Source organism: Triturus cristatus, chromosome 7 (genome assembly GCF_964204655.1).
Source record: "Triturus cristatus chromosome 7, aTriCri1.1, whole genome shotgun sequence".
In the NCBI taxonomy this organism is placed as follows: domain Eukaryota; kingdom Metazoa; phylum Chordata; class Amphibia; order Caudata; family Salamandridae; genus Triturus; species Triturus cristatus.
Window position 1 is genome coordinate 658,206,896 of NC_140590.1, and position 27,221 is coordinate 658,234,116.

The following is a 27,221-nucleotide window of genomic DNA, read 5'->3' on the forward strand; positions in this document are numbered from 1 at the left end:
TAGCATAACAAAACAAAGCACAGCATAGCAAAACACAACAAAACAGCATAGCATAAGAAAACATAGCATAGCATAACAAAACACAACATAGCATAGCATAACAAAACATAGCATAGCATAACAAAACACAACAAAACATAGCATAGCATAACAAAGCATAGCATAACAAAACACAACAAAACAAAACATCATAGCATAACATAACAAAACATAGCATAGCATAACAAAACACAACAAAACATAGCATAGCATAACAAAACATAGCATAGCATAACAAAACAAAGCATAGCATAGCATAACAAAACGTAGCATAACATGACAAAACACAAAACATAGCATAGCATAACAAAACAAAACATAGCATAACAAAACATAGTATAGCATAACAAAACACAACAAAACATAGCAAAACAAAACATAGCATAGCATAACAAAACACAACCTAGCATAGCATAACAAAACATAGCATAACATAACAAAACATAGTATAGCATAACAAAACACAACAAAAAATAGCATAGCAACAAAAAATATCAAAACAAAACATAGCATAGCATAACAAAGCATAACAAAACAAAACATAGCATAGCATAACAAAAAATAGCATAACATAGCATAGCATAAGAAAATAAAACATAGCATAGCATAAGAAAACACAAAACATAGCATAACAAAACATAGTATAGCATAACAAAACACAACAAAACATACCATAGCATAACAAAGCATAGCATAGCAAAACAAAACATAGCATAACAAAACATAGCATACCAAAACACAACAAACATAGCATAGCATAACAAAACAAAACATAGCATAGCATAACAAAACACAACAAAACATAGCATAACAAAACAAAGCACAGCATTGCAAAACACAACAAAACATAGCATAGCATAACAAAGCATAACAAAACACAACAAAACAAAACATCATAGCATAACATAACAAAACACAGCATAGCAAAACACAACAAAACATAGCAGAGCATAACAAAACATAGCATAGCATAACAAAACACAACAAAACATAGCATAGCATAACAAAACATAGCATAGCATAACAAAACAAAGCATAGCATAGCAAAACATAGCATAGCATAACAAAACGTAGCATAACATGACAAAACACAAAACAGCATAGCATAACAAAACAAAACATAGCATAACAAAACATAGTATAGCATAACAAAACACAACAAAACATAGCATAACAAAACAAAACATAGCATAACTAAACATAACATAGTATAGCATAACAAAACAAAGCATAGCATAACAAAACAAAGCATAGCATAACAAAACACAACAAAACATAGCATAGCATCACAAAACATAGCATAGCATAACAAAACACAACAAAACATAGCATAACAAAACAAAGCACAGCATTGCAAAACACAACAAAACAGCATAGCATAAGAAAACATAGCATAACAAAACACAACAAAACAAAACATCATAGCATAACATAACAAACCACAGCATAGCAAAACACAACAAAACATAGCATAGCATAACAAAACATAGCATAGCATAACAAAACAAAGCATAGCAAAACATAGCATAGCATAACAAAACGTAGCATAACATGACAAAACACAAAACATAGCATAGCATAACAAAACAAAACATAGCATAACAAAACATAGCATAGCATAACAAAACACAACAAACAATAGCATAGCAACAAAAAATATCAAAACAAAACATAACATAGCCTAACAAAGCATAGCATAGCATAACAAAACATAGCATAGCATCACAAAAAATAGCATAACATAGCATAGCATAACAAAATAAAACATAGCATAGCATAAGAAAACACAAAACATAGCATAACAAAACATAGTATAGCATAACAAAACACAACAAAACATACCATAGCATAACAAAGCATAGCATAGCAAAACAAAACATATCAAAACAAAACATAGCATACCAAAACACAACAAAACATAGCATAGCATAACAAAACAAAACTTAGCATAACAAAACATAGTATAGCATAACAAAACACAACAAAACATAGCAAAACAAAACATAGCATAGCATAACAAAACAAAACTTAGCATAACAAAACATAGTATAGCATAACAAAACACAACAAAACATAGCAAAACAAAACATAGCATAGCATAACAAAACACAACGTAGCATAGCATAACAAAACATAGCATAACATAACAAAACATAGTATAGCATAACAAAACACAACAAAAAATAGCATAGCAACAAAAAATATCAAAACAAAACATAGCATAACATAACAAAGCATAACAAAACAAAGCATAGCATAACAAAAAATAGCATAACATAGCATAGCATAACAAAATAAAACATAGCATAACAAAACATAGTATAGCATAACAAAACACAACAAAGCATACCATAGCATAACAAAGCATAGCATAGCATAACAAAACACAACAAAACATACCATAGCATAACAAAGCATAGCATAGCAAAACAAAACATCGCATAACAAAACATAGTATACCAAAACACAACAAAACATAGCATAGCATAACAAAACAAAACATAGCATAGCATAACAAAACACAACAGAACATAGCATAACAAAACAAAACATAGCATAGCATAACAAAACAAAACATAGCATAGCATAACAAAACACAACGTAGCATAGCATAACAAAACATAGCATAACATAACAAAACACAACAAAACATAGCATAGCATAACTAAACAAAATATAGCATAGCATAACAAAACAAACATAGCCTAGCCTAACATAACATAACAAATCATAACATAGCATAACAAAACAAAACATAGTATAGCATATATAACATAGTATAGCATAACAAAACAAAGCATAGCATAACAAAACACAACAAAACATAGCATAGCATCACAAAACATAGCATAGCATAACAAAACAAAGCATAGCATAGCAAAACACAACAAAGCATAGCATAACAAAACATAGTGTAGCATAACAAAACACAACAAAAAATAGCATAGCAACAAAAAATATCAAAACAAAACATAGCATAGCATAACAAAGCATAACAAAACAAAACATAGCATAGCATAACAAAACATAGCATAACAAAAAGCACAGCATAGCAAAACACAACAAAACAGCATAGCATAAGAAAACATAGCATAGCATAACAAAACACAACATAGCATAGCATAACAAAACATAGCATAGCATAACAAAACACAACAAAACATAGCATAGCATAACAAAGCATAGCATAACAAAACACAACAAAACATAGCATAGCATAACAAAGCATAGCATAACAAAACACAACAAAACAAAACATCATAGCATAACATAACAAAACACAGCATAGCAAAACACAACCAAACATAGCAGAGCATAACAAAACATAGCATAGCATAACAAAACACAACAAAACATAGCATAGCATAACAAAACATAGCATAGCATAACAAAACAAAGCATAGCATAGCAAAACATAGCATAGCATAACAAAACGTAGCATAACATGACAAAACACAAAACATAGCATAGCATAACAAAACAAAACATAGCATAACAAAACATAGTATAGCATAACAAAACACAACAAAACATAGCATAACAAAACAAAACATAGCATAGTATAACAAAACGTAGCATAGCATAACAAAACATAGCATAACATAACAAAACATAGTATAGCATAACAAAACACAACAAAAAATAGCATAGCATCAAAAAATATCAAAACAAAACATAGCATAGCATAACAAAGCATAACAAAACATAGCATAGCATAACAAAACATAGCATAGCATAACAAAAAATAGCATAACATAGCATAACAAAATAAAACATAGCATAGCATAAGAAAACACAAAACATAGCATAACAAAACATAGTATAGCATAACAAAACACAACAAAACATACCATAGCATAACAAAGCATAGCATAGCAAAACAAAACATAGCATAACAAAACATAGCATACCAAAACACAACAAAACATAGCATAGCATAACAAAACAAAACATAGCATATCAAAACACAACAAAACATAGCATAACAAAACAAAGCACAGCATAGCAAAACACAACAAAACAGCATAGCATAAGAAAACATAGCATAGCATAACAAAACACAACATAGCATAGCATAACAAAACATAGCATAGCATAACAAAACACAACAAAACATAGCATAGCATAACAAAGCATAGCATAACAAAACACAACAAAACAAAACATCATAGCATAACATAACAAAACACAGCATAGCAAAACACAACAAAACATAGCAGAGCATAATAAAACATAGCATAGCATAACAAAACACAATAAAACATAGCATAGCATAACAAAGCATAGCATAGCATAACAAAACAAAGCATAGCATAGCAAAACATAGCATAGCATAACAAAACGTAGCATAACATGACAAAACACAAAACATAGCATAGCATAACAAAACAAAACATAGCATAACAAAACATAGTATAGCATAACAAAACACAACGTAGCATAGCAGAACAAAACATAACATAACATAACAAAACACAAGAAAACATAGCATAGCATAACTAAACAAAATATAGCATAGCATAACAAAACAAACATAGCATAACAAAACACAAGAAAACATAGCATAACAAAACATATCATAGCATAACATAACAAAACATAGCATAGCAACACACAACAAAACATAGCATAGCATAACAAAACACAACAAAACAAAGCATAGCATAGCATAACAAAACATAGCATAGCATAACAAAACAAAACAGCATAGCAAAACACAACAAAACATAGCATAGCATAACAAAACAAAACATAGCATAGCATAACAAAACATAGCATAGCATAACAAAACAAAACATAGCATAACAAAACATAGCATAACATACACAAAACATAGCATAGCATAACAAAACATAGCATTGCATAGCATAACATAACATAAGAAAACATAGCATTAAGTTTGATAAACTCATAGTAGCGGGCTAGCTAGCTTTAACGGTCAGTGAGTGTAAGCAACTCCATCAACCCAGAAGCAGTCACTCGGTCACCTTTGCTCTTGTATTGCAGTGGCTTTGTTTATTAAACAGTGCCCATATTTATACTGTTAGCACTTTACTTGTGCAAATTTTAGGGCTCACAAAACTTTAATGAATCGAAATTCACAACTGAGGCTGTTAAGTTCGTGCTATATTAAACCCTAAGGATAAATTAAAAACATTGCCATTTACAATGTGAATAGCTCCAACAAACACAAGACCTTTTTCAAAGTACAAAACATTGCCATTTACAATACCAATAGCTCCAGCTCCAACAAATGCGAGACCTATTGCATTTCCAATGCTTGTTTATCAAGAGTACAGTACAGTTTCAGTCCAGAGATTCAAGATATGTGCCTTCTGCAAGCGATATGAAGGGTGAAGTTGGAATTTTTGTGATCTTTAAGAAATATTTTTCTAGGTCAGAATAAAACCAACAAACTTTGTCCGGGCATACACCTAGGCCACTTTGCTATCACCCTTTTAAGATGAAACGATCTGTTCATTTGTGGATAACTTGAGCAGGGAGACTGTATGGTTCATCTAGGAGAGAATACACCCAACTCGCTGTTCCAAATTTCCCTCCACACAGTAATCTTTCAACATCAGTGTGAAGAGCAGGTGGGGCAGTTTGCAAGCCTTTCCTTTGACATTTCTTCTACCCCCTGTTGATTTAAAATACACCTCAAGCCTTTTCCCATGCCATAAAATGTTAGGAGTATATTGATCTGGAGTAGCGACAAGCTCTCCGTGACCAGGATCCTACACCTACTTGTGTTGCCATTTGCAATTTCTGCTAAGCTTGAATTTGTCAATAGCTTTCAAAAATCTGGAATGATTTCTAAGCAGCAAATGCAATAGTGTTCGGTTGATATGTATCAGTGAAATTCCGATTCAGAGGGAGAAGGTGTTCAACTTGAAAAGGGAATTGGCTTTCTCATCTTCCCACATTTCCCGTCAGTTAATTATAATGGCGGCCCTTTTGGCCTTTTCCTGTCAGGATTTTTTATTTGGCGCCTTCAAAGCTTGATTATTCTTTGTCTATGAAAGAACCTTTCTTTATGCAAATTTGGTTGCGTTGACTCAACATGCCTAGAGGCAGTATTGGAGATTGGCTGAGAACTTGATCGCTTTGACAGGGAGACGACCAGTGCCACTTTAAATCATTCCAGATCAAGTGTAACAGTACAATGTTAGATGTCCAACTTGGAAGTGCACTGCAGCCATCACTTGACTGGCCTTGTGAAGAGTCACTATCGTGCTTGTAGTGTTTAGATCTTTTTGCACATTCCTTCACTACCTACCACTATACCAAAAGATAGAGCCCCACTGTTGGTTCTTTTTCAACTGGGCACATTCTTTGGGGACCAAAACGTCAGTCATCTTGTGGAAGACACAACTGGAGCCTCAGGCAGAGTTGGCTAAGAGGGGTTGGAACTTTTACTTTCAGAACTGTAGAGGCATACAATCAAGAATACTAAGTAACACATTTGTGCTGAAATAGCGAATCAGAAATATTCTTTTGAAATACAAAACTCTACAACATTTTTCACAAGGAAACTTTAAAGTGACGTAGTTTCCAAGATGTACAGATAAATGTACAGCCAATCTTTGGAGAAAGGTGTAGAATATAACAAGAAACCAAATGTTTGCAAACAGTGCACAGGAAAGCCCATCCTTAGATGCAGGCATCAAGAAATGATACTGAAGGTTTATGGAGGCTTCACAGAAGCACTAGAAAACATGTTTAAGTGTAAGAGACAGGGTAGGCAGGCAACAGCCTCCCAGGAGAAGCGGTGTAAACAAAAACAGAAAGATCCATAATGGACTCAGTGGCACAGTAGTACTGAGAAACATTTGTGGCCAGCATTAATCGCGAGCGGGGGGGTCAACTGTGGGGGTAAATGTAATAATGAATTTTTTAAAAACGTACCTGTCCGCGGGCCGGGCTGGGTACCCCGTTTTCAGAGCTCCTGCTCTCCTCTCCTGCCTCTGGCAGGAACAGGAAGCAGGCACCCTCCGTCACCCTTCCCTAAGCCAATTCCAACATTGCAATGGCAGCGTTATGATTCGTGGGGACGCTGCCCAGGCAGGCTCCTATGGGGAGGCCATTTTCTCCATGTAGGCTGCATTGCAGCCTGTATGGAGAAAGGGCAGAGTGCGCATGACTGGTTTGGGCGGCTCCAGAGGGCCGACCAAACCAGTCATACTCAGTCAGGAGTGGGTACACCACTCCTCCCCTTCCCAGCCTTGCTCGTAGAGCAGCATCAAACCAAACACTTCTGCTTTCTCGCAGTTTGAGAAGCAGAAACATAAAATGGTAGTTTTACCATTTTATGTTTCTGCATTTCGCACTGCGAGAAAGCAGTGGGGCGGAGCTCTTCCGCCCTAGAGGAGGAGCCGCCCCTGCTGAGAAAACAAAAGTTAAATCAGTGAACATGCAGAATGAATCAGGGGTGCTAAGTTGTTAGAGGGACATGGATAAACTAAGTAGGACCAACAGGTTCTTATCAGCTGTCACACTACCTGTTTTGATGTGGGGGTGTTCAATTTACCTTGGAGTCCCAGATGACCAATGCTCCATCTATTCCCACGCTGCTGAATTTGGAAACACCAGAATCTCCTCCCTCGAAGATGCGCAGCTGACTGTAGAAATGAAAGAGTGAAAAAAGTGTTGGAAATGCTTCTTTCAGAGATGAATAAACCCCATCTAATGTTGTTAGTTAGTTACTTAATAAATTAGTATTCCTTCAAAAGCTAGCATAACTTCAATGTCGCTCACTTTTCTTCTCTGCATGAGTCTTACAAGATGAGGCAGTCCGCAGCAAAGTAAACAAGATACTTGTTCTTCCAACTTTTATGGATGACACTCAGTTGGTCATGTTAAATCAACCACAAAATATGGATCTCACTTTGGAAAAAATTGGAGTTTCAACAACTGGAGATTAGCGCATATTAAAGATTTCACTGACACTACTAATTGGGTATACCGATTGATTATACTTTTATAAATGTTGGAATTAATCAAGAAATTCCCTCGACAATATCTGGACTTTCAAAAGAGATACTGAATTATTTTATTAATACCCTAAGTGGTAAACCAAATCATGAATCAAATGTATCTGCTAACCCAGAACTTCATTTAGTCAGCTTCTTTAAACTCCCTTGTTACTATGTCAAACTTTAAGAAGCTTTTCTAGCTTTAAATAGAGCATTGAGTTCTATTCTTTCTTTGTTAAAAAAAACTTTCTTCCAACTCTGATCATGTGCTCAAAATGCTGTTTCATCTTTCATTGTCTTTATCCGGGGGCAGACACATTGAGTTAAAAATTACAAATAAAATCAAAAACTCACAAGCTGGTTCTGCTTGTGGAATGCCTAAGCCAGTTCAGAGTAAATTTATAAAAAAGGAGCTCAAATAAGCCCATTACTACATATAGGGAAAATATTTGTGCCATTTAACAAATCATTGTTACTCATACGTTTTAATTGTTAAAAAATTGTTTCAGAAAGATTCCATAACTGCGCCACTGGTAGAACACTTTAGTAAAATAGCTTGTTATTCAGTTTTTACAAAATAAGCAAAGGTAGTTTGATTTGACTTTAATAGATCATCTTTCCTTTTTATTTGAATTTAATTCAACTTTTGTTTCCTGTATTATTTTGGATTCTAGTATTTTTTACGTTTACCCCATACAACATTCATCATCTAACAAATTCACAGATACTCCCCTACGTGCATGCTAAGATCCATGTACAAGAATCTACTGGTGGTACCGGGTTTCAGACGTAAACGCATGGTTGGATCGTACTTTTCCTTTCAATGACCCAAGTTCTGGAACGCCCTGCCCATATCATTGAGATAAGAAACTGACCATCTGCGTTTCAGGAGAAAGCTGAAGACCTGGCTTTTTTCGCAAGCTCACTGTTAGACCTGGCTTTCTCGTGCATTGTCTCCAAGGATGGAATAAGGCATCATTCAGCGCCACGAAACCTGTTGGTGAACGTGCGCTCTACAAATTCTCATTAACATAACATAACAGAACATAACCATTTTAAAACCGCAGTGTCAAACAAGAAATCCACTTGTCTATTTCTAAATGTTTACTTTCAACAGATAATAAGAATAATGAAAGTCTCTGAAACTTCTTTGACTCCATTTCTGCACTTATTCATTTAAGTCCTGGAGACTGGGTCATAATTATAGGGTACATTAATGAAAAATTTCAAATGTTTTTGGAAGTATCTGCTAATAAGGACCTCAAAGAAATTCTTGCCCCAATTGGGGGACCTCTAGCTGCTCGCTTATAAATTATATTGTAACTACGCCCTTTTTGATTTACTTACTGAAGGGCAGATAATCAGGAAATCTTAAAGTGATCATTTGATTCTTTCCGTCAAAATGGCACTTTCATCAAACAAGATCTATTCCTGGAATCTAAGGGGTGGGACAACAGAGATCATCAATACAAGCTGCTGGGTGATCTAGAACTCTAAAGCTGTACTTAAAGTAAATGACTGCTTAACCACTTTTAAAGATCAATTACAGCAAGCCACTGAGGATAATATTATTTTTGGCATTTAAACATTGCCTTTTGGTTACTGCTTCCCAAGTATGGAGACAGAGAGTCAAAGTAAAAATAATTAAACCTTAGTCTAGAGATATAATAGATCTTGCCTTTTGTATGGAGTTGAACAAAGACAATATAAAGATCCTTCAGCTTGTAGAGCAAGTAAATTAACCCCTTGTGTGCCCATGACGAGCTGGATTCGTCATGGGCCGCGGTTGCGCTGTGCCCATGACGAGTCCAGCTCGTCATAAACCCCGCCCGCTAATGTAACGGCCGGCACAGTGCGGGGAAAGGGCGTGGCACACAAGGGGTTAAAACAATTAGGAAGGACCTGAAAGAAACATAGACTTAAAATGCAGCAAAAGCAATCTCATCACCTTTGGTGTGATTTAACAGTTGCATCCAAGAATAAAAACTCTAGATCCATCTGGCAAATTACTGCTAGAGATTGTTCTGCAGTGAAAAATATCCCAGCGACTACCATCTCACAGCAGGTTTGGCTATTCTTCATTTCAACACTACACAGAGAGCTGTTTTTTTAGAGACGTGTTTTGCATCACTGAGTTCACTAAATTTAAATTTGGACATTTTCCTTACCTCATGACATTCCAATGTAATGCCATAGATCAGATACAGGTCACAGTGTTAAAGGCTCAGGGCCTTATTTTGAGTTTCGGCGGTCCTGGAGCGGGCAGCACACTAATCCTCCACTCCTGGGCCACCAAAACTCACCACCGCCTGCCAGATTACAAGTAATTTTGTGGTCTGGCGAGCGGGCAGTGGGGCGGTCCCGCGGAGGTGCTGTTTAAAGGCTTATTGTTAACCTTAAACAGCACTGCCGCTGAACTGCCAGTGCACATTCCTGCAAGGGAAGGAATGCACCATGTTGTGCATTCCTTCAAGTGCAGGAACTGGGGGTGCATAACTACAGTGGGGCAAAACAGGTGCCCCCGCGTGCACTCAAGTGCACAGAGGCCCTGTAGGGCCCCCTTTGTTGCCTCACCGCCACCCTTTTCATGGCGGTACGACCGCCAAGAAAAAGGTGGCGGTGAGGCAACTCAAAATATGCTCGGCAGTGCCGCTGGGCACTGCCAGCATATTTTGGCCTCAAACAGGGGCCAGACCGCCACAGGATCCTTGATCCGTGCTGGTAGGTGCTGTTCAGTGGCAGTACAACCAGCACACATATATAACTGCGAGTGGTCCTGCAGTGTGGCGGTGGTCGGACCACCACCATGATTACGGCGGTCCCATGGACCGCCGTACTCGTTATAAGTCCCTAAGTAGAATTCTTGGGAAAACTATTGTCCCTGTGCTTCAACTTTTGCTATACAAACGGCTCAATTTCAAGATCTTGAATTGGTAGTGTAATTCCTCCACTTTACAAAAAAGGCATAAGGAGCAACCCTACTCTACTCGGTACAGTGGGGAAAATATTTGCAAAGAACATTTCTAGAAAAGCTGGAAGATTGGGTCTGAGAAAAGAATATAATATTTATGAAGAATCTGGTGTTAAACCTTAGCTTTCCACTGCTGACAAAACAGCCTTTCTTCAATCTAATTAAGATGAATATGTGCAATTCAATAAGCAATCTGGCTACTCTGCTTTTATTGACTTCTCAATGGCTTTTGGTCATGTCCACTGCACACTCTTGTGGAAGAAGCGTATGAATTTTGGTATTCCTCCAATGTCATTAAGATTGCTGATAGCTTTCCACTCTTCCACCTGGTGTAGCATGTTGTTAGGAGGTGATAGAGGGCTTTCCATTAAGACAAATAAACAAAATGATTTAAAGCAGGATGTCTTTTCGCTCCTTTGCTTTCGTCATTATATTTATCTGATATTGACATTCTTTCTGATGCATTAATTGTTTTCCTTCACATGTAGTTTCTTTCCATAGTCACTATATTTTATACGCTCACGGTCTAATTTTATTTGCTCTTACACCCATTGATTTACAGTGCATCCTAAATACATTACTGTCCTATAAGATCTCCTCTAATTGAACAGGTATGTTACTGAATGTTATACATCTTTTTAGAAGTTTGTTAATTTGTTATATTGTTAATATTTATTGAAGATTGTATTTATCTTGTGTGGGCTTTTTTCCTCTTCTTTAGTTTGTCCTCCCCAAAGCTCTCTGGATTATAGCTTTATTACTTATGTACTTCAGCTGCTTACTTATCAAAAACTATTTTTTCTTTTTGATTAATTAAGCCAATGGAGGCTAATTTTGTCAATATTTTGTCAGTGTTTGTGTACATATGCATCTCCTGTTCCCTGTCTACATCTGGAACCCTTGTGAATATCTCCTTTCTGTATGTGTCATCCTTCAGTATATCTTGATTCTAATGAAGAATAAGTGGTCGCAAAGGCCTTTGATTCACTTTCAATAATAATGCTTTCTTTGGGCCTCTTACAAGGTATTGGATTTTTGTATGAAGCTTATTCAAGCATTTGGTTTTCTTTATCAACGATGAAATGTCAGCATTGAGTACTATGTTTTCCTTTCAACTTCAACTGCTTTTGAAGGGGCTTCAGTCTCGCTCACTTGTGAAGCTTTAAGCTTAACTTTGGTGTCCATAATTCCTCTGCACGCCATACTTCACAGTTGAGTTAATTGCTTTAGGCTATTCCTTGCTGGTATTTTTGGACTTTGACCCTGAAGAATGAGCTTGACCTGAGTTCCTCTACAGGCTTCTGCAACCAGTTGCTCCAGAGCTACTGGTAGCTCTCCAGCTACCTTTAAGTAGCTCTCCTGTGTGCAGTCCAACCTAGTGAATCAGAAACTTTTGCTTAGTCCAATTAAAATATGTCTACCAAATTTGAAAAGAGTGTATTTGAGGCAAAAATGGGTGTATTGTTAATACTTATAGGCTATTGATTAATATATAATTTGGCATTAGGGAGACTTATTACTAACATTATTACCTTGGTGCCAGGAACACTGCAGCTATGGCTATTATGTATTTCAGGCTTCCCAAATTGGCAATGCCTTTTTTTACACTACTGCTGGCAACCTTTCCTGATGCATAAACATGTTTACTGCTTGTAAACGTGCATAGTGTGGTCACTAATGTAATGTGGTTTGATGTGTTCACTGTACTAAATATTAGTAGCTCAGGATGATTTCCATTGAACATAAGTAGTTCTTTTTGGCAATAAGGTTGGAGTCTTGCCTGACCTTTTTAACATCAATGGTTTCTCCTTATCCAACTTTTCTTTGACTGTCGAGTCTTTCAAATTTGAGGATTGTACAGTATATTTGAATGTATTTATTTTTGGCTCCAACAAACAACAAGGTGATGGATGGAATGCTTGAATTAGTTTCAGCCAATGCCAATGATGATCACTCAGTGCGCATCCCAGTCTATTATTTGTTATCCACCATACCACAATAGGCATAAGTCCGCCTTATGCAAAATAATAGTGACACTGTTCACCATGGGAACAGGCAATTCCAAACTGCAACAAACAAAAAGGTGATGGATGGAATTCTTTAATTAATATCAGCCACTCACTGTCACGGGCCCAACTCAGTCCATAATTTTTGACCCACTATGCCATCCTATACAGAGGCCCACCTTATGCAAATCGGTAGTGTCTCTGATTCTCATGGGAATAATCCATTTCAAACTGTTCCAAACTGTTATTAGCATCCTCCTAAGAATGTTTACTGGGTCCAGCTATGAAATCTGAACATGAAAAGAGAAAATCTCCTTATCTTCGAAGTGAGTGTCTTTTCCCACATGATCCTTCTATCACCCTTCTTGATAAGACCCATCTCTCATATTTGTGGTTCTTTTAAAGGACTGAATCTTCGAATAAAATGTATCAAAGCATATAACATTCCTTGCCTACCACCGCTTGTCAGTGAGGCAGGGCAAATGCCATGCTAAGTAGTAATCAAATACAAGGTTTCAGATCAACATACAGAAAAACTCCCTCCCACCCTACTTCCTCCTTTCCATTGGTGTTATAAAACCTGGATAATGATGTAGTAGTATCCCAGGAACAGGCGCCTGCTCTGACTAGAGAGTCTCCCGTGTCTCTCCCCAAGTTACTACTTTGTTGCAGTACAGATACAGTCGGTCTAAAGATGTACTCTTCATAACGCTCAGATATCTAGGGCACGTTAACCCCCCAAACTTAGATGAGTCCTAGGACCAAAAGGGCACACAATCCATGTCAGATGCTTCAGATTTCTGTTCTATTGCCGCAGATAGTTTTTACATCTCCAGATCGACAAACAAGCTGTGTTGATTTTGCTCCTGATCTGGGTGCCATGCCACTTGCAGTAATTCCTGGTTCAGACACTGTCCCACCCGCCATTCGACTGAAAGTGTGCCTCAGGTGGACGAGACACCTTTCTTTTCCCACACAGCAGGTCGCCTCATTTTCATTTATGATGTACCTGCCAGCAGCAGAGACACCCGTGCACTTAATCTTTGCGTCATTCTTCTCTAATTGGGCCGTCTTGCAGACAACAGATAATATGCCATGGGCCTGCTTGGTTTTCTCCTCCCCAGGGTTCCTTGGTGAAGTTGCCAGAGAACGTAATATCTGTCAAAGTCTAAGATAGCCATTGCCCTGCAAGTTACGGAAAGTCTTTCCCAAATCAAAATGAAGACAACATGCTGTCCTATCTTTTGACTTATACAAGAAAGTGACTTTGTCTACTCTTTGCCTCGTGATACTTCAAGTAGTTGTTCGTCTGGTTCTTTGCTTCTGGATTTCTTACTGAACCTTTGCCTGCTTTCCTTGCCCGCATTCCTCTGCACTTCAGTCGTTTTCTATCAGCCTTGCCATTTCTGTATCATTGTTCAAGGTGGTCACTCCAGCTTCCATTGGCCAAGCTTATCTCCAGCTCACCGCTTGGCTTTTTCTGGAGTTCAAGTCATCCCAGCCTTCCGGAGCCTTTGTGGATTCTTTTTCGAGGTTTTTGCCCCTTTGGCTGTTTTTCTCCTTGGGGATCCTTTTGGTATGCACTATGTGCTAGGCACCTTTCTGTATTCACTGAATCGTGGTTACTGGAAGAAGTCTACCTTATAACTGGAACACTAATTCTGTAACGTCTACTCGGTTGAGACTGAGAAATAAATAGGAAACCTAACCAGGCATCAAGACCAAGACACTGGGGTCCTCAATATTCCCTACAATGCAGTTGTATCTTGTCTAGCAGTGCATAATGTAGGTGATATCTGTATGCATAAGACAATAATGGACAAGTGTGTCTGTTGGGCATATTTACTAGTGTCTATTTTGGTAGTCTGAGAATGGATGTGTTAGATTTGCAACCAGTGGGCTCTAGCCCACTTTCCATGGAGTTTGGTGCTTCTGTGCCCACATCCCTGACAACAATATTCTGATCGGTTTCTGCTCCATTTGTTTAGTCTGTCTGGAGCATAGTACCAACATATTATTACATTTGAGAATATTTCTCTACCAGTAGGTCTTTTGGCAGTTATGTGTATCTTCCCACTGCTTGTCTGTGAGCGTGTTCTCTAATTCAGCCTCCCATATGCTCTGCTCAGGGGGTTTCACTTGCTTGCTGCTATTTACTATGAGTTTGTACATTTCTGATGTAATTTCCTTGTCTCATTCATTCATTCATGAGTATGCACTTAACAAATGTAATCATGTGTCTGGCTGCAAAGTGTCTAATAGAGCACGCAAGATCCAATGTCATATTTGACAGTACTTTTATTGTTCAGTCTCTGGTGAGCTATATTCCTTTACGCACATCTCAAAAGGCTTGGTGTCGTTTTCTTTAAAGAGATCTCATACTCTGAAGCATCATCTTCACTTCCATTCGTTAAAGAGTTCCTCAGTCATGCCCGGTTTAAGTCTAGGTTATCCACAGTGAACCAAAAAGCTGATCGAAATGCAGTTGAGCCCAGTTTGCTGGCTAACATACCCAAAGTGATATGTCGGTGCTGGCAACAAGGAAGAAATATCTCCCCCAATTGTGGTACTTCATTTCAGGCCCTGGTATTTTTCAGGTATGTTTAAGCACTCTGATTTTGTCAACAATCACACATGTTTCTTCTCCATTTCCAGTCTTTGCCACTCCACCATGTATCGTCGTTGGGATGTCTATTAGGATTAAACCCATTAGAGGTGCCCAACCTGCTGTTCCTCTGCAAGATTTACAGATCACCTATCTATCCACTGCTTTTACTCCCTCATGCAAAATTGTCAATTGCCTTTTGAAGCCTCATAAGCAGAGTCACAGGGATAGAAAATGGAAATGCTTGGAATAGGAATAAGCCCCTCAGTGTGTAGATCCTTCAACTCCTGAAAAAGGGGGAGATAGGTAAGAGAATGTGTAGCCAACTGAAACAAGCCTGAAGGTGTGTAGTTTGTTACCATCAGACGGAGATGTTAAATATTTGTGATTTTAGCAGATCGACTTAAATGCCAGAAACCTTGACATATTCTTGAAGTTCGTTCATGAAAGGAGGGATAGAGCAAGTAGTGTTCCTCAGTGAGAGCCATCATCAGTGCACATCGTCCACTTGTATGTGTTTTTCCCAATTCTCATCCCAGTAATATTATTGTTTCTTACTATTCATTCTGCAGTGATTCTATGGGCAGAGCAAAGAGCAAGGGAGTGAGTGGATAGCCCTGCCTTGTTCCCCTGCGTATGGCAAATGTAAGGAAGGAATGCCTATTCCCCCTTACCATTGCCTTTGGGTCTCCGTATCCTGCTGGCATTCAGCTTCGGACTTTTGGCCCAAAGTCAAATGTTTCCACGGTCTGACCAAGGGATTGACAGTTCACCTGTTCAAATTGTTTCATAGAATCAAGTGATGGGGTTCTTAAGCATTAAATCTATCTATCTATCTATCTATCTATCTATCTATCTATCTATCTATCTATCTATCTATCTATAGATATATATGTACATAGATGCACATATATGTACATATATATAATATGTAATACCTTTTAAGTATTATCCATGCTGGTTCTCCTTTGTTGAACCTCAATTGATCTGAATTTATTGGACCAAGCAAGAGGGGACCCTGGTTAGCTGCTAATGTCCGTGCACATTTTTTCACCACATTTAGTAGTAATACTAACTGCTCATGATAATATCCTTACCCATTTTTGCATATCTGAGACTGTGACTGAGTGGTCCATAGTTCGGTCTCAGCAAAATAATTGAATACTCCTGCTAGACTAGGCGCAGGTGCCCTAATTATTTTGTTTTATAAAATAGGGATGAGTAGCCATCTGGGTCAGGATATTTACAGTTCTTCAACCTTGCTCTCGCCCCAATTGCTGTTTCCACCATAATAGTCAGTCAGTCAAAATAACTTTATTCGGTTTCAGAAGAAAACCATGAAAGTGCAAAAGATCAACAGTAACATTTGTGATTGTGATGACCTATTTACAAAACAGCATGAAAGACAATTTAATTATTAAAAAAGGGAATACAAGTAAGTTTAAAAGAATACATGCCTTAAAATTCAGTCTTACGATTTAGAACACTTTTAGAAGATAAAACACTTAAGATGTGCGGTGATAAATCTAACCAATCCAGTACAACTACATCTACTAGTACTGTTTCCTAATAGCCATGGCATTTTTAATAAAGTTAGAGACCCCAATGCATATATCAAGAGTGGCCAGAGAATGCAGAAAGTTAAAACTATCGATATAAGAACAAGGCCTAAAATTTTTTTTTAATTGGGACTACATTTTTCTCCGAGGCTCTTTATATTAAGTGCAAAATAGCATAAAGTGCCTTTTGCTTTGGGCTACCAAATTATCACAAGGGTAGGGCACTAAATTGTCTGCCCAGCCAGTGTGCTTTGGAAATGCCACTAGGAAATGCAAAGTAAGAAGACTAAATCTTGTTAGAAAAAAACGTGTCTGGGTATTTGTGGAGAACGTTCAATAAAATTGCTGCTGAGCCATATTAGTCAATTTCGGACATTCTCTTCGATTTGGTAGCAGGTTTGGTAACCTTGATTGCTGCAAGATGTCACTTGGTCTGAGGAGGTGTCATCTGCTTCATAATAGTAATTATAGATTACATGCAATGTTATATGTAATTCTACATTGTTGCTTTTTAAGGGATCATGGCTTCTTTCACTCTCTTAATTCCTTCTCTTGTTATCTTGGCCATCAGGTTACAGGGCAGTAGTCTCACTACTTTCATGTCCCAACTGCAGTAACTTTGTTTGATTCAAAGAAGCATGCATTCTGCCCTGTCTGTATCATGTGTTCTTACTTGGGCCCTGAGTGTCCTGAAACAAGGACACACATTTGTGGTTCTCCTATGAATCTCTTCCAGTTCTCTTAAATGGGATTCTAGACAGTTACATAAATCTGCTCTACTCGTATTCAGCCAGGAAGAGCCTGAGATGAGACACCCCCAGGGTACTGCTTTCATTGGATCCGAAGAATGCCTACGTCTACTCCTCCTAGGGCGTTAGTCACTGGGCATGTCTAAAAACATTTGTAATTTTCTTCTCTTTTAGTCCTGTCCTGCATGGAACCTTTGTTTATTCTCCACCTCTTGTCCAAAGGAGGAGGCTGAGCATGCTGCAGCAGTCAAGTAAATTACAGCATTGTCCAAAAGAGTGATAATGCCCACGCCTGCATTTTGTGTTATAGGAACTGAGAAAGAACTCACAATAACGGGGTCTAGCCTGGCATAAGTCTAAGTGCATCTGGATAAAAAGAGACTTCTATTTAATTTGGGCGTTGAAGCTACAATACATCTACCAGGCCCAAGCGTTCCAACCAATCATGCCCCCTTCTGGTATACAGCTTGCCTGTACTGATTTAAGTGTGGGTGTATCATTGAGCTTCTCCATAACAAGGTTAAGTTCACCCCTAAGAATGATGCAGCCTTCAGCTTTATATGTCTGCTTTAATACATTTCAGAAAATTCTGTAGCTGGGAGTTAGCTGAGAGGTAGCAGGGTACATATGAGCGATAGAGTACATTACTGATCCTGTTGAAATCTTTAGTGTCGGAACTCATCCCCCCTCATCTAGGGTGACCGAAAGAACCTCACAGGCTAGCTTCTACTGTAACAGCAGGATCACAATCCCTGCCATACTGTTAGGGCCTGTAGCAAAATATTGTCAGAGGAACCATTTATGCATGAGCCTTCACCAGTCTTTGTTGAGCAAGCGTGTTCCAAAACAAAATAGATGTCACACTGCGTAATGTATTCAGAACTGCCAGGCCTTTTGTTTGTGGTGTTACACCCTTTGTGTTGAAGCTAAGGAAATTCACCACTGAAAGAGAGAAGTAGAGAGGTATGGGCCCCTTATCTTGTGTGTGATATCTTGTCTTGAAGGTGATTGCTATATTACCTTGTTCTCTGTGTATGTTACTTATCTCTACAATCTAATGTGCCTCAACTCCTTAACAAATAGTACAAATACATATTATTAAACATAACAGTAAATAAAGACATACACCTTGTACCTAGATCACAATAGTCCCCTCAGCCTTCTGTGGAATTCCCAATCCTAAAGTGTTGAGGTCATGTGTCCCAACATCTCAGACTCTTCTCACTTGTTCAGTTAGTCCAGAAACTTAGAGAAAACAAGCACTATAATGTTTTATGAGTCTTTTCCTTTGTCACATGTTTATGAGTACAGGGCTAAGTCACTGGTGATTATCAGATCATCTGGCAGGCAACCAACTTGGGTGATGGTCTTTCTTATCTTTTGCATGGTTTCACCATTCTCAAACTCTTCCTCTCTGGTTTCTATTTTTGTGGTCCTCATCTGGGTGAAGGTTTATATCGTTTTTGAGGCCCAGATTTCTTTTAGCTTCCATGAGATATTCAATAATCCTGTTTTTCTCATGGCATGAAAAGATGATGCAGAAGTGATGCCCCCATTGAGATTGGATTTTCCGTTGAAGGAGACGGTTTAGTACTGCTCTGAAATCGCGTCTCTTTTTAAGTGTAGATGAGCCCAAATGCTGGAAAAGCTGGAATCCCTGACATTAAAACAGCAGATGTATCTGGCCCCCTCCAGAGCCATCATTTCTTCCCTTTCTTCAAAGAAGTGGCCATGCAAGCGGATATGATTTGTTTTGGGCCTCCTATTTCCATGCAGCGAGTTCTGTCCATCAACAAATGAAGTTTACTAGTCTACTCCTGATGGCATGTAGCAACCCATGTATGTCACCTAAGATATTGTGTCTCTCCACCCCCATACAAGACTTCCAATTCAGATGTGGTCTTTTCATTACCTGTTTTTCAGATCTTTATACTTGAGTTGTGGCTCCCCATTCTGTTCCCAGACGTGGTGTTGCCCCACTTCTGATGCTGCTCCTCTGATCACTTTTTCATGAAGTCACCCACTCTGGCTCCCAATGAAACCAGATTTCCTTTTAGTTCCTTGGAGCAGACCTTGAAGTAATTTTTAAAGTGTGGCCACTTTGTTTTGTATTTCCTTGTGAATGTACAGGAGGAAGCTGTGCATGATTCCAACTCTGTCTGAGTCTGCTTGTGGTCAAAAAACAAGGGAGTTACCCCAATGTGACACTCACAGAGGGACGGGGTACTAGAATACAGCAAAACACAGATGTCCCTAAAACAAGAAGGCCTAAGGGATTGTCCTAAGCCAAGTGTCTAATATTCATCGATACTTCTCTCAAAAATAAAATACCCTTCGATCTGTAAGCAATAGATAGTATATGCACTAATAAAAGTCTATTAACAACACTTATTCATAAAAATCAGATTTCTTTATTATTAATAAACATAAAAAATTGAATCATTTTGGAATATCTTTCCCTCCCGTATTGGGTTACAATCTTAAATGAATTTCATTAATCGCAATTTAAAATTTGATCAATATGAGCAAAAATCATAACAATATAAAATTTGATCAATACAAGTAAAAGTCGACGCAGCGTTTCGGTGATTTCACCTTCTTCAGGACTAAAAGCGATTTAAAGCGATTTCATCAAATCTAAAAAGAGGGAAAAGGTTTTATCTTAAAACCAAAATTGACTATACAGTGCATATACAGTCCTACAGATCATTATATCAACATCCATAGTAATTTTTTCGATTATGTTTCATTACTGACCAAACCTTAAGTTTCCACAGTATTAAAGACACTTGACGTTACAAAGAAATAATCATTATTAACTCGTTTTTTAGTGCAAGAAACAAGGACTACATTTATCATAGTTTTCTAATTCACTAAACATTCTTCAATATCCCAGAGTAAACATACCTCATATGTTTGAGAAATTAATGATGGATATTTTCATGGGCTATCCAGATAGAATCACCCTTCTAAACAGAGGTATTTTCCTGCTGATAAATGAATCTATAATGAAAAGGAGGTATAAACATTTAACATTTCTTCTATTTCTATTCTTATATGTTAAACATTATTTGAACTAAATTGCCATACCTTCTTAGTGGTAAAACTCAGTTAATTGTGTCCACAAGAGCCACCGTAAATGTGTCCATATGTCGAGGTAAATGCCTTTAAAACTTTGGCGATTGTTTTCTCTAAAAAGACAAAGATTAGAGAAATTGCTCATTCGAACACTAAATTTTTCTCTCGCTATATTGGACTCTTGGGTTTAATGGATTCTAGCGTTATAAGGCTTGTGCTCACCGTATTAATCAGATGCATATGAATCCTTTCTTCAATTATTTCCATATGATAAGGAAATTATATCAGACAGATCTGAAGTAGTGATTGTTTTCAATTTTCCACTTATTCACTTTCTTCTAGTCAGTCTTCTATGTGGAAAGATCGGAATTCATTATTACTATATTTATTCCACTATATTAGACAACCATTCAAATAGCACGACAATATTTCAGTAATTAGGCATCATTTTGTTACTATTCAGTATTCATGATGCAATTTCCTAGACCGGAATATTTTATATTGCTTCATTTGCTCTCATCATAGTTATTAATACATCCTTCTCGTTTTCTCTTCCTTTTTATATTAAGTTTGTGCCGTATTTACATGCCTATTTAGTTCTGTATTGCTTAGAAAAACAACAGTGGCGGTTTTCGCTAGTAATTAGGCATCAATTTATCATTATTCAGTATTCTCACTTCACTTCCCTGGGTCGCAATATACTAGATTACTTAGTTTGGGTACACCATTTTTAATACTACAATCTTTTCGTTTTCTTTTCTTTTTTTCTATTAAGTTTATGCCGTATTTATATGCTTATTTAGTTCTGTATTGCTTAGGAGAACTACAAGGGCGATTTGCGCTGATAATGGAGACGGGGGTTACTCTCTATTGAACTATAAAGGTACTGCTCCCGGAGTAGTCAGAATCTTTTAGCAAATCTGTACTATCGTTACTTAAATGGAGCTTTAAGCTGGAGCTGATATCGGGCTAAGAAGTAAATAGACTTTACATTCCCGCTTACCTTAGTAGATCAGATCGGCCTCCCTGCTCTTGTGGACCCTTCGATATTGGCATATCAAAGGTTTGTCCCTTTGGTCTCGTTATAAATCTTACACGACCGGAAATTGCCGATTACGCAATTGCGTCATTTCCTATTTGGGCTCGTATGTGAATCGAGCTGTCCACTAGTATAACCGTGGTAGCCATCTTGGAAAGGTGTAAAGATTAAAGATTAAAGTTTTTCATCATATATTCTTACCGTATCTACATATCTTTATAACTAACAAATAGTTTTTGTTTTTTATTATTCTTATTAGAGGTTGTTCAAAGCTATAAATGTTATCAGAGGTGGTATTCTCGATAAACATATACATTATTCTTTTGGACAAAAACATTTATAGCTTTGAACAACCTCTAATAAGAATAATAAAAAACAAAAACTATTTGTTAGTTATAAAGATATGTAGATACGGTAAGAATATATGATGAAAAACTTTAATCTTTACACCTTTCCAAGATGGCTACCACGGTTATACTAGTGGACAGCTCGATTCACATACGAGCCCAAATAGGAAATGACGCAATTGCGTAATCGGCAATTTCCGGTCGTGTAAGATTTATAACGAGACCAAAGGGACAAACCTTTGATATGCCGATATCGAAGGGTCCACAAGAGCAGGGAGGCCGATCTGATCTACTAAGGTAAGCGGGAATGTAAAGTCTATTTACTTCTTAGCCCGATATCAGCTCCAGCTTAAAGCTCCATTTAAGTAACGATAGTACAGATTTGCTAAAAGATTCTGACTACTCCGGGAGCAGTACCTTTATAGTTCAATAGAGAGTAACCCCCGTCTCCATTATCAGCGCAAATCGCCCTTGTAGTTCTTCTAAGCAATACAGAACTAAATAAGCATATAAATACGGCATAAACTTAATAGAAAAAAAGAAAAGAAAACGAAAAGATTGTAGTATTAAAAATGGTGTACCCAAACTAAGTAATCTAGTATATTGCGACCCAGGGAAGTGAAGTGAGAATACTGAATAATGATAAATTGATGCCTAATTACTAGCGAAAACCGCCACTGTTGTTTTTCTAAGCAATACAGAACTAAATAGGCATGTAAATACGGCACAAACTTAATATAAAAAGGAAGAGAAAACGAGAAGGATGTATTAATAACTATGATGAGAGCAAATGAAGCAATATAAAATATTCCGGTCTAGGAAATTGCATCATGAATACTGAATAGTAACAAAATGATGCCTAATTACTGAAATATTGTCGTGCTATTTGAATGGTTGTCTAATATAGTGGAATAAATATAGTAATAATGAATTCCGATCTTTCCACATAGAAGACTGACTAGAAGAAAGTGAATAAGTGGAAAATTGAAAACAATCACTACTTCAGATCTGTCTGATATAATTTCCTTATCATATGGAAATAATTGAAGAAAGGATTCATATGCATCTGATTAATACGGTGAGCACAAGCCTTATAACGCTAGAATCCATTAAACCCAAGAGTCCAATATAGCGAGAGAAAAATTTAGTGTTCGAATGAGCAATTTCTCTAATCTTTGTCTTTTTAGAGAAAACAATCGCCAAAGTTTTAAAGGCATTTACCTCGACATATGGACACATTTACGGTGGCTCTTGTGGACACAATTAACTGAGTTTTACCACTAAGAAGGTATGGCAATTTAGTTCAAATAATGTTTAACATATAAGAATAGAAATAGAAGAAATGTTAAATGTTTATACCTCCTTTTCATTATAGATTCATTTATCAGCAGGAAAATACCTCTGTTTAGAAGGGTGATTCTATCTGGATAGCCCATGAAAATATCCATCATTAATTTCTCAAACATATGAGGTATGTTTACTCTGGGATATTGAAGAATGTTTAGTGAATTAGAAAACTATGATAAATGTAGTCCTTGTTTCTTGCACTAAAAAACGAGTTAATAATGATTATTTCTTTGTAACGTCAAGTGTCTTTAATACTGTGGAAACTTAAGGTTTGGTCAGTAATGAAACATAATCGAAAAAATTACTATGGATGTTGATATAATGATCTGTAGGACTGTATATGCACTGTATAGTCAATTTTGGTTTTAAGATAAAACCTTTTCCCTCTTTTTAGATTTGATGAAATCGCTTTAAATCGCTTTTAGTCCTGAAGAAGGTGAAATCACCGAAACGCTGCGTCGACTTTTACTTGTATTGATCAAATTTTATATTGTTATGATTTTTGCTCATATTGATCAAATTTTAAATTGCGATTAATGAAATTCATTTAAGATTGTAACCCAATACGGGAGGGAAAGATATTCCAAAATGATTCAATTTTTTATGTTTATTAATAATAAAGAAATCTGATTTTTATGAATAAGTGTTGTTAATAGACTTTTATTAGTGCATATACTATCTATTGCTTACAGATCGAAGGGTATTTTATTTTTGAGAGAAGTATCGATGAATATTAGACACTTGGCTTAGGACAATCCCTTAGGCCTTCTTGTTTTAGGGACATCTGTGTTTTGCTGAGTCTGCTTGTGGTCAGCCTGGCAAGACGTTTGTTGGGGATTTTTTCTGTATTCCTTTACCTTTATTTGCTTGTTTATGTTGCAGGCGCTGTCTAAGTGATGGTTCACTTTTGCTCCAATTGCCAACAATTCCATTCCAATAGGGTGTGCAGCTGCTTTCTCTGAACAGCTCTGTAGGAGGGCCCATAGACTTTAGCTTGTTCCAAGTCTGATGCAGGGGCTCCAATCTCCATGTCCCATTGTCATCATGGCATTCTCTTCCATCTAATCAGGCTCTAATTTTATGCACCCTTACTTCACAGTCCCAGGCCGTGAGTGGATCAAAGGTATAGTAGTCCGGTCAGTTAATTGCCTGATTTGGGCAATTGGGAGAAACCCTGAAGATGACGAGGATGATGAGGTCTTCACAGTGTCCTTGACAGGCAGGCAGAACCACTGCAGAAGTCCACTACCCATGTGCTAAATACACATTGGAGGAACAAAAATTACTGCTCTCATAGACACGGGTTCATCTATGTTTGTCATGGACGATACCCAATTCCGCAAGCTGTCGCCACGCCTGAAACTGCCACCTACCCAAGCCAGGTTCTATACGTATGGAGGAATTAAACCCCTGCCCTTGAGGGGAGTAGTGGATATGAAGATAGAAAGTGAAGGTCAGACAACGAAGCCAGGTGCCACGTAACTAACCCTGGGCGAGACACTACGCTTCGCCCACGTAGTGTACGTAGCGCTGCCTGCTTCGCAGTTTTCGAAGTAGGCGAAGCAGGCAGCGCTACGCACACGCCAAGGCGAAGCGTAGCTGCCTGCCACCCACCACCCACCTCCCGCCCGCCCTCCTTTTTAAAACATACCCTAATTGTAAATTAAATAAAAGTAAAGACTATTACCTGAAGCGTGGAGTCTCCGGGGCTCCCTCTTCCTGGTTTCCAACTTCTTCTGACAAATGCGCATGCGCGGGTGTCCGCGCATGCGCATTTGTCAGAAGAAGTTGGAAACCAGGAAGAGGGAGCCCCGGAGACGCCGCGCTTCAGGTAAGTGTCTTTACTATTATTTAATTTACAATTAGGGTATGTTTTAAAAGGAGGGCGGGTGGGAGGTGGGTGGCGCGTAGTGGGGCTACGCGGAGCATGCAGTGTGCGTAGATTTGGGCACACTACGCGCTGCTTCACGTAGCCCCACTACGCCCGCTACGCCCACCCTTACACGTAACCAGAGGTGACTTTGGCACTACCCTCAGATGCCACACGGCGGAAGACCTTGTGCTGGTGTTCTTCCCCTAGTACATGGCTTGCACGCAGAGGGCATCCTTGAGGAATTCTCACAACAATTCAGAGGGCTGGGGTGCCTCAAAGGCCTGAAGATAAAGTTCCACATAGACAAAATCATCTTCTCCACGACACTGGCATAGAACAGTGCCGGCTAATCTATAGCCGCCAGTGGAAAAGGAGCTAGACCAGCTCAAACAGCTAGGGGTGATTGAGAAGGTAACAGGACCCACCCCAAGGGTATCGCCCTTGGTCATAGCTCCTAAGCCCAAGCAAACAGGAGCTATCAGACTGTGCATGGACATGGGGCTACTGAATAAGCAATACGCCACGCGAGGCACATCACCCCCACCATTGATGAGATAGTAGCAGACTTCAATGGAGTCAGACCTGAACACTGGCTACCAGCAGTTTGGACTTGACGAGACAAGCAGGTATATCACCAACTTCTTGACGCACATTGGACTTTGCAGGTACAGACGCCTCAATTTCTGGATCTCTTCCGCTGCAGAAGTCCTTTAGGACATCATCTGAGAAACCATGTCAGGAATGATTGGCATACTCAACGTGATTGATGACATTCTGATATATTCGGGCACACTGGAGGACCACCACGTGAGGTTGAGAGCCATGCTGCAGAGACTTGCACATTATGGACTAAACCTTCATCAACAGAAATGCTCCTTTTATATCAACTCAGTTGTGTTCTTTGGCTGTGGGTTCTCCAACGATGGGCTACAAGTCGACCCCAAAAAAGTAGACATCATCAGGTCATTGGCTGTCCCACGGAACAGATCAGAAGTGAGAAGCTTCCTGGGTATAGAAAATTATTGTGGGAGCTTCATTTCCAAACCTAGCCACCTGGTCAGAACCTCTCTGTGCCCTGACCAAGCACGACCATCCCTGGGAGTGGGACAGTAAAACCAAACAGGCCTTCAAGAAGGGAAACAGGCACTTCTAGATGAGGCAACAATGGGCTACTTTAACCCCCTGTAATCCTGTGTGCTGTCCTACTACAAGAAAAAGCGTAAGGGTCATGGCTCCCCATTGCATATGCAATGGGGTGAACATAAACCTGCTACGCCCAAAATGACCAAGAGGCACTGGTAATCCTCTGAGCATGTTAGCACTTTCATCTATACCTCTGCGGACAGAAGTTTTGAGTGGTTACCGAACACAAGCCTTTGGTTCCCCTCTTCGTCGGCACTGCCAGGAACAGACTGCCATGCATTGAACACTGGGCTGTGAAATTCAGCCACACTCCTTTGAAGTCATATACAGACGAGACATCAACAATCTAGCTGATAACCTGTCCAGGAACCCAGCGACAACTCATGGGAACACCAACACTTCAGAAGAAGACGAAGGCGCTGAAGAGTTTGTGAGAATGGTAGTCCATGATTTTTGTCCAAAAGCACTGTCCCTGGAAGAAATTCAAGA

At 38.3% G+C, this 27,221-nt stretch overlaps 1 protein-coding gene across 1 annotated transcript in view; it reads right to left on the reverse strand.

Moving 5' to 3' along the window:
* LOC146810305 (actin-related protein 2/3 complex subunit 1A-B-like) overlaps positions 1–27,221 on the reverse strand; it is a 164,359-nt gene that overhangs the window by 16,777 nt on the left and 120,361 nt on the right. Inside the window, exon 9 of the mRNA XM_085617302.1 lies at positions 7,571–7,661. Coding sequence (XP_085473428.1) covers positions 7,571–7,661 — 91 coding nt within the window. The remainder of the gene's footprint in view (positions 1–7,570; positions 7,662–27,221) is intronic.